General features: G+C 41.2%; 1 protein-coding gene across 2 annotated transcripts in view; it reads right to left on the bottom strand.

The window, feature by feature from the left end:
- Positions 1–441: 441 nt before the first annotated feature.
- The window catches only part of THAP4 (THAP domain containing 4), a 103,472-nt gene continuing 95,228 nt past the window's right edge, over positions 442–8,685 (bottom strand). For both annotated transcript variants that reach the window (XM_077153382.1, XM_077153380.1), the window contains exon 6: positions 442–781. In XM_077153382.1, coding sequence (XP_077009497.1) covers positions 662–781 — 120 coding nt within the window. In that variant the 3' untranslated portion in view covers positions 442–661. The remainder of the gene's footprint in view (positions 782–8,685) is intronic.

Below are 8,685 nucleotides of genomic sequence, written 5' to 3'. Positions count from 1 at the left end.
CAGGAGAAGTGGGGGACTTCTGGTGCTTCCAGGTCTTTCCAGCCTCACCCAACTGCAGAGAAAGCTCTGATTCTGGTGTCCAGGTTCTTCTGGCAAGCCTAGCAGCCTCGACGTGTCCCGCTGGCAACCTGGGTCCCAGCTGAGACCCTGGCACAGGCAATGCCTTTGAGCTCTTCTAGCTCTTTTAAAAGACACAACAAACACACACACACCACCCCCTTTCTGCCCCATCTTTTCTTCAACTTATCGTTGACTACTCTAGCACTCTAGTGAAGATGTACAAATATTTTAGATCTAATCAAACTGCAGGAAGCAAAAAAGAAAAGGAAAGGAAGGGAGCATGGTCCTTTCTTAATTTCTCAGGGATGAACCTTGGGAACCCTACTCATCACCAGCAGGGGAAGAGACAGTCTACACAATGAGATTCAAAATACTCAGCCATAAAAATAAAGGCCTTTTATTTGGTTTTCTATGCCACCACAGGACCTGTGCATAACATTCCTGATCCCACGGATGCTTCCTGACCATACCCCTTCTGCCTCAGGCATAACTGCCCCGGAGCCACGGTTTGCGGGAGGAGTAGGGGGTCCCAGAAGCAGCACCTCCAACGCCTCTGGGACTGGCGCTCCTGCCTCTGCTTCAAGCACAGGCAGCCCAACTCCTATGGTGTCACCTTCCTGTAGGTAACGTGAAGATGCTGCGTCAGGGGCTGTGTAGTGGTTGCCATCGAGACTGTCTGTTCAAGTTTGCCTTCAGAATTCAGCCTGAATTTTCGGGTAATCTAAGCAGATAAACAAAACAGAAGAAACACAAACACCTTAGTTTTATCCTCAAGACTCCATAAATGCTTGGGCCCCTGCCACATGCCAAATGCTGCTGCAGGTGTCGCCAAGGTGGCTTGTCACAGGCTGGCAGCTGGTCAGAGACGCCAGCCCAGGGATGCCTTGAGCTGATGTCGGACGCATGCATGGAAAGATGAGTAGGGGCACCTTTGGGACCCCAATACATGAGAGTCAGTTTATGGCAGCTGTTGCCAATGAGAACACAAACCTGCAGCAATTAATCCCAAATGAGGGAAACTGGAGTTAAATACTCTGTGAGAAAAAATTTGTAGCTGTGATAAACAGGAAATGTGAAAGCATGATAGATGTTGAGAGAGAATCCTTCAATCTTCACTGCTGTTTCAGTATTCAAAACATGATGGGGGTTCCAGAAGCAAAAGCAGGACTTCTACTCCTGGCAACAGGAACCAACTTTGTGACTGACCAGCCCCCTCACAGAGGAAAACAGCAAAAAGCTAGATTAAAAATCCACTTGCAGACATCAGACAGCCGCCAAGGTGGTAAAGACGGAGGCTTGGAGAGAAGGCAGGGCCAAGGTGGGTCCAGGGTGGAGCCACCATCTGCCGAGAGCTGAGCTGCCATGTCTGGAGGTCAAGGGGCCAAGAGGGAAGTGGAGGCTTAGCAGCACCTTCTTGAACTCCTAGGCCTACTGAGGAGGGGAGGCCTCTCCAGACTGGACCACCTTGACCTGCCCCTCCCTAAGCAGCACCTGGAAGCTCAGAACTGCTCTCTGGGGGAAGAACACCAAGCAAAGCCTTAAGTCATCGCTGCAATTCTTTATGGTGATGCTAGGAGATAAGACCAAACAACTGATATCCAAATGGAAAAACAGGGAAAGGAAATTCTCTGATATTCTTGCAGGAGTGGGGACAACCAAATCAACAGGCCAAGTCCTCAATATTGGGGTTCACCCCTATGAAACTTATTCCTGCAAAGAACAGGCTAAGCCTACTTAAAGTTAGGCCTAAAAGTCACCACCCGAGAATCTTCTTTGTTGTTCAGATGAGGCCTCTCTCTCTAAGTCAACTCAGCAGGTGACCTCTCTGCCCTACCCCCATGTGGGACATGACTCCCAGAGGTGTAAATCTCCCTGGCAATGTGGGACAGAAATCCTGGGATTAGCTGGGACCTGGCATCAAGGCACTGAGAAAGCCTTCTTGACCAAAAGGTGGTAGAGAGAAATGAGACAAAATAAAGTTTCTGTGGCTGAGAGATTTCAAAGGAAGTTCAGAGGTTATCCTGGAGATTATTCTTAGGCATTATGTAGATATCCCTTTTTTATTTTATGGTGTACTGGAGTGGCTCAAGGGAAGTACCTGAAACTGTTGAGCTGTGTTCTAGTAGCCTTGATTCTTGAAATGATTGTATAATGATATAACTTTTATAATGTGACTGTGTGATGAAAACCTTGTGCCTGATGCTCCTTTTATCCAGGGTATGGATAGATGAGTAAAAAAAAGATGGATAGTAATAAATAAATAATAGGGGGAACAAAGGGTAAAATAAATTGGGTAGATGGAAATACTAGTGTCCAATGAGAGGGATGGGTAAATGGTTAGGGATGTATGAGTTTTTCCTTTTTATTTCTTTTCCTGGAGTGATGCAAATGTTCTAAAAAATAATCATGGTGATGAATACACAACTATACAATGATATTGTGAATCACTGATTGTATACCATGTATGAAATATATGTGTGAATGTTTGCCCATAAAAATATTTTTTAAAAAAGGAAATTCTAAACTGGAAAATATAAAAAGTGTAATTAAGACCTAAGTGAATGGGATTAATAGCAGATTAGATACAATTTAGGAGAAGATTGGAAAAGTTAGAAAATGACCAGTAGAAAACATCCAGGCTGAAGCTTGGAATAAAGAAAGATGGGAAATAAGGAGAAAGCATAAGAGACATCCTGGAAGCTATAAAAATTTCTAGCATATGGGTAACAGGAGTCCCAGAAGGAGAGAGGAAAAAGATTGCGGCACAAGTAGTATTTGGAAGGTTATGGCCAATTTGCTGAAACTAACAAAAGACATTATGACAAAGATTTGTGAAAGGATTTATGTACCCTGGAAAAGCCATGTTAAACTAATCCAATCTTGTGGGAATAACCATTTCTTTTTTTTCTTTGAATTTTTTAATTTTTAAAAAAATATAACAAACACAAACATTCTTAACTTATGATCATTCCATTCTACATATATATCAGTAATTCACAATATCATCACATAGTTGCAAATTCATCATCATAATCATTTCTTAGAACATTTGCATCAATTCAGAAAAAGAAATAAAAGACAACAGAAAAAAATTCATACATACCATACCCCTTACCCCCCTTTTCATTGATCACTAGCATTTCAATAGAAATTTATTTTAATATTTATTGCCCCTATTATTTATTTTTATTCCATATGTTTTACTCATCTGTTGATAAGGTAGATAAAAGGAGCATCAGACACAGGTGTTCACAATCACACAGTCATATTGTGAAAGCTGTATCATTATACAATCATCTTCAAGAACACAGCTCTACATTTTCAGGCAGTTCCCTCCAGCCTCTCCATTACATCTTGACTAACAAGGTGATATCTATTTAAGTGCATGAATAACCTCCAGGATAACTTCTCGACTCTGTTTGGAATCTCTCAGCCATTGACACTTTATTTTGTCTCATTTCACTCTTCTCCCTTTTGGTTGAGAAGATTTTCTCAATCCCTTGATGCTGAGTCCCAGCTCATTCTAGGATTTCTGTCCCACATTGCCAGGAAGGTCCACACTCCTGGGAGTCATGTCCCACGTAGAGAGTGGGAGGACAGTGAGTTTGCTTGTTGTGTTGGCTGGAGAGAAAGGCCACATCTGAGCACCAAAAGAGGTTCTTTTGGGGATGATTCTTAGGCTTAATTTTGAGTAGGCTTGACCTATCCTTTGTGGGGTTAAGTTTCATATGAACAAACCCCAAGATTGGGGGCTAAGCCTATTGCTTTGACAACCATTTCTTTTAATCCCTATTCAATAATGTAGGTTGGAATCTTTTGATTAGATTATCTCCATGTAGACGTGACACATCCAATTGTGGGTATTAACTTTTGGATTAGATGGAGATATGACTTCACCCATTCCAGGTGGGTCTTGATTACTTTATTGGAATCTTTTAAAAGAAGAAGCATCTTGGAAAAAAGCTCAAGAGCAAAAAGAGCCAGGAGAACTACAAGAGCCCATGCAGTCAGAAACATTTGGTGATAAAGAAGGAATACGTTCCTTTTTCATAAAGGGGAGCTTCATGAAACAAGAAGTCTGGAGAGAAAGCTAGCAGACTTTGCCATGTTCACCATGTGCCTTTCCAGTTGAGAGAGAAACTCTGAACTTCATTGGCCTTTTTTCAACCTCTTGTTGGTGCCTTAATTTGGACATTTTTATATACTTGGTTTAATTGGGTTTTTTCATGGCCTTAGAGTTACAAACATGCAACTTAATAAATTTTATTTTTAAAAGCCGTTCTATTTCTGGTACATTGCATTCCATCAGCTAGTAAACTAGAACACACTACAAACCACATCATAGCAAAACTTCAGCTCATAACCAAAGACAAACAGAAACATGAAGGCAGTGGGGCCCTGGAGGGGGGCGTACTGTCAAAGAAATAACAAGAAGACTGAAAACCAACTTGCTGACAGAAAGGATGGAAGCCAGAAGACAATGGAGTCACAATTTCAAAATAATGAAAAACTGTCTCCCTCTGATTCCAGTTGCACAAAAAAATACCCTTAAAAAACGGAGGCACATCCGGGTCAAGATGGCAGCTTAACAATGTGCGCATTTTAGTTCGTCCTCCAGAACAACTACTAAATAACCAGAAACAGTACAGAACAGCTCCTGGGGCCAAGTCAGTGACGAGACACACAGCATATCCCAGTCTGGACCAGCTGGACCGGCTGCAAGCACCCCCCAGAACCGTGAATTCCCAAAGCTGTGGTGGCCAGCGTCCCTCCCCCACAGGCCGCTTCCCAGAGGAGAAAGGAAAGGACTTTACCAGCAGCAGGGACTGGGCACAATCAAACACCAACTGTGGAACTAATTAACAAATTCTGACTACTAAAAATAGGTCCCCAGCTTAGGTGAACCTGATCAAAGCGGAGGTTGCACATTTTTGCCCCGGCACCAACGGGGACGGACTGACAGAAAAAGGGGAGAAAAAAGAAAAGGAAACAGAGGTTTTTGCAGCTGTGTAATTACAAAGGATTGACTACCTCTGGATACAGCGGCAGGACATTTCAGGCTGCAACTGCCCCAGGCATACGCAGAAGTGAGCTCTTTTGGGGGCTTATCTAGAGCCTGTGCCTTCCCCAGGGCAAGGGTGAAGCCCCACCCAGGTGGAATCCCTCGATCAAGGAATTCAGACACCAGGGCTTGGTAATTTGAAGGCATTAGAACCAGCCTAAAACCTCTCCTCTGTCTCCACCACGCCCCCAGCAGGGAGAGTCTGCCAAAGTTAAAGGTACCACATCATTATGCTGGTGGGACCTGCAGTCAGACAAGCACCACATACTGGACAGGATAAGAAAAACAGAGTCCAGAGACTTCACAGGAAAGTCTTTCAACCTGCTGGGTCCCACCCTCAGGGAAAACCGATGCAGGTGACTCTTTCCTCCTGATAGGAGGCCAGGTTGGTCTGGGAAAATCTGGCTGGGGTATATAATATCTAAGTAGACCCTCCTAAGTGTGTGTGTGGGGGAAAGGCACCACACAAGCAGGGCAAGAAACAAGAAAACAAGAGCTGAAAAATTCTCCTCTGTAAACAAAACTTAAGCTACAGGTCCAGATAAAGCTGAACGGAATGTCAAAAAACAGATAGACAACAAATTCAGCCAGCAAGAAAACCCTAGATAAAAGAAGTGAAAGCAATCTCCAGAATAAACTAATTAAGGTAATTAAATGCCTAGACACCAGCAAAAAATAACAAATCACACTAGGAAAATTGAAGATATGGCCCAGGCAAAGGAACAATCCAACAATTCAAATGAGATACAGGAGCTGAAACAATTAATTCAGAATGTACGAACAGACATGGAAAACCTCATCAAAAACCAAATCAATGAACTGAGGGAGGATATAAAGAAGGCAAGGAAAGAACAAGAAGAAGGAACTGAAAATATGAAAAAACAAATCACAGAACTTATGGGAATGAAAGACACAGTAGAAGAGATGTAAAAAACAATGGAAACCTACAATGGTTGATTTCGAGAGACAGAACATAGGATTTCTGAACTGGAGGACAGAACATCTGAAATCCGACAAGAAAAAGAAAAAATAGGGAAAAAAATGGAAAAATATGAGCAGGGACTCAGGGAATTGAAAAGACAATATGAAGTGCATGAATATATGTGTTGTGGGTGTCCCAGAAGGAGAAGAGAAGGGAAAAGGAGGAGAAAAACTACTGGAAGAAATTATCACTGAAAATTTCCCAACTCTTATGAAAGACTTAAAATTACAGATCCAAGAAGTGCAGCATACCCTAAAGAGAATAGATCCAAATAGATGTACTCCAAGACATTTAATAATCAGAATGAAAGAGGTCAAAGAGAAAGAGAGAATCTTGAAAGCAGCAAGACAAAAGCAATCCATCACATACAAGGGAAGCCCAATAAGACTATGCGCAGATCTCTCAGCAGAAACCATGGAGGCAAGAAGAATAATATATTTAAATCATTAAAAGAGAAAAACTGCCAACCAAGAATTCTATATCCAGCAAAACTGTCCTTCAAAAATGAGGGAGAAATTAAAACATTTTCAGACAAAAAATCACTGAGAGAACTTGTGACCAAGAGACCAGCTCTGCAAGAAATACTAAAGGGAACACTAGAGACAGATACGAAGACAGAAGAGAGAGGTGTGGAGAAGAGTGTAGAGAGGAAGACTATGAGTAAAGGTAAAAAGAAGGAAAATTAGATATGACATATAAAATCCAGAAGGCAAAATAGTAGAAGAAAGTACTACCCATGCAGTAATAACACTGAATGTTAATGGATTAAACTCTCCAATCAAAAGACATAGTCTGGCAGAATGGATTAAAAAACAGGACCCATCTATATGCTGTCTCTACTCAAAGGACATGAGGCCAAGGACACAAATGGACATTTACACACCAGTGTTTATAGCAGCATTATTCACAATTACCAAGAGATGGAAACAGCCAAAATGTCCATCAACAGACAGTGGGCTAAACAAACTGTGACATTTACATAAGATGGAATATTATGCAGCTGTAAGGCAGAATAAAGTTATGAAGTATGTAACAACATGAATGGACCTTAAGGACATTAGGCTGACTGTGATTAGCCAGAAACAAACGGACAAATACTGTATGGTCTCACTGATATGAACTGACATTAGTGAATAAACTTGGAACATTTCCTTGGTAACAGAGACCATCAGAAGATAGAAACAGGGTAAGATATTGGGTAATTGGAGCTGAAGGGATACAGATTGTGCAACAGGACTGAATATAAAAACTCAGAAATGGACAGCACAATATTACCTAACTGTTATGTTAAAACACTGAATGACGTTGCATATGAGAATGATAGAGGGAGGAGGGCTAGGGCATAAATGAAATCACAAAGAAAGATAGATAATAAAGATTGAGATGGTGTAATCTAGGAATGCCTAGAGTGTATAATGACAGTGACTAAATGTACAAATTTAAAAAATATTTTTGCATGAGGAAGAACAAAAGAATGTCATTACTGCAGTGTGCTGAAAATAGATGGTACTTAATATTTTAAAATATCAACTAATGTGTGAGACTGAAGCAAAAAATGTTTATTTGGTACAAATCTATACTTTGACTAGTGCATCTCCTAATATAACTTATGTAGATAGTTGATTGAACACCTTAAGTACATTGAACTTTGTATAGGACATGAGATTTTGTTGGTTTGTCCAGGTGATGCCCTGATGAATCCCAGAGTGATTTGATCAGTGAATGGAAACGTATTTGTAAAGTCCCCTTCGGGGAATGGTGAGAATGGGGGAAAACTCAATATTCTCACAAGCAGTGTGGATAACCAAAGCTATAGGCTGAGCCCCCAGTCTTGGGGTTTGTTCATATGAAACAACCCCACAGGGGATAGGTCAAGCCTACTTAAAATTAAGCCTAAGAGTCACCCCCAAGAGAACCTCTTTTGTTGTTCAGATGTGGCCTCTCTCTCCAGCCAACACAGCAAGCAGACTCACTACCCTCCCCGTCTACGTGGGACATGACTACCAGGGGTGTGGATCTTCCTGGCAACATGGGAGAGAAATCCCAGAATGAGCTGAGATTTAGCATCAAGGGATTGAGAAAACCTTCTCGACCAAAAGGGGGAAGAGTGAGATGAGACAAAGTGTCAATAGCTGAGAGATTCCAAGCAGAGTCGAGAGGTTATCCTTGAGGTTATTCTTATGCATAAGTAGATATCACCTTGTTATCCAAGATGTAATGGAGAGGCTAGAGGGAACTGCCTGAAAATGTAGAGCTGTATTCCATTAGCCATGTTTCTTGATGATGATTGTATAATGATATAGCTTTCACAATGTAACTGTGTGATTGTGAAAACCTTGTGTCTGATGCTCCTTTTATCTACCTTTTCAACAGATGAGAGGAACATATGGAATAAAAATAAATAATAGGGGGAACAAATGTTAAAACAGATTTAGCTTGAAATGCTAGTGATCAATGAAAGGAATCAGTAAGGGGTATGGCATGTAAAATTTTTTTTTCTCTGTTTGTTATATTTTTCTGTTGTCTTTTTATTTCTTTTTCTGATTTGATGCTAATGTTCTGGGAAATGATCATGATGATG

Source organism: Tamandua tetradactyla, chromosome 3 (genome assembly GCF_023851605.1).
Source record: "Tamandua tetradactyla isolate mTamTet1 chromosome 3, mTamTet1.pri, whole genome shotgun sequence".
In the NCBI taxonomy this organism is placed as follows: Eukaryota; Metazoa; Chordata; class Mammalia; order Pilosa; family Myrmecophagidae; genus Tamandua; species Tamandua tetradactyla.
Note: the sequence above shows the minus strand (reverse complement) of the source record. Positions and strands in the feature narration are given on the sequence as shown.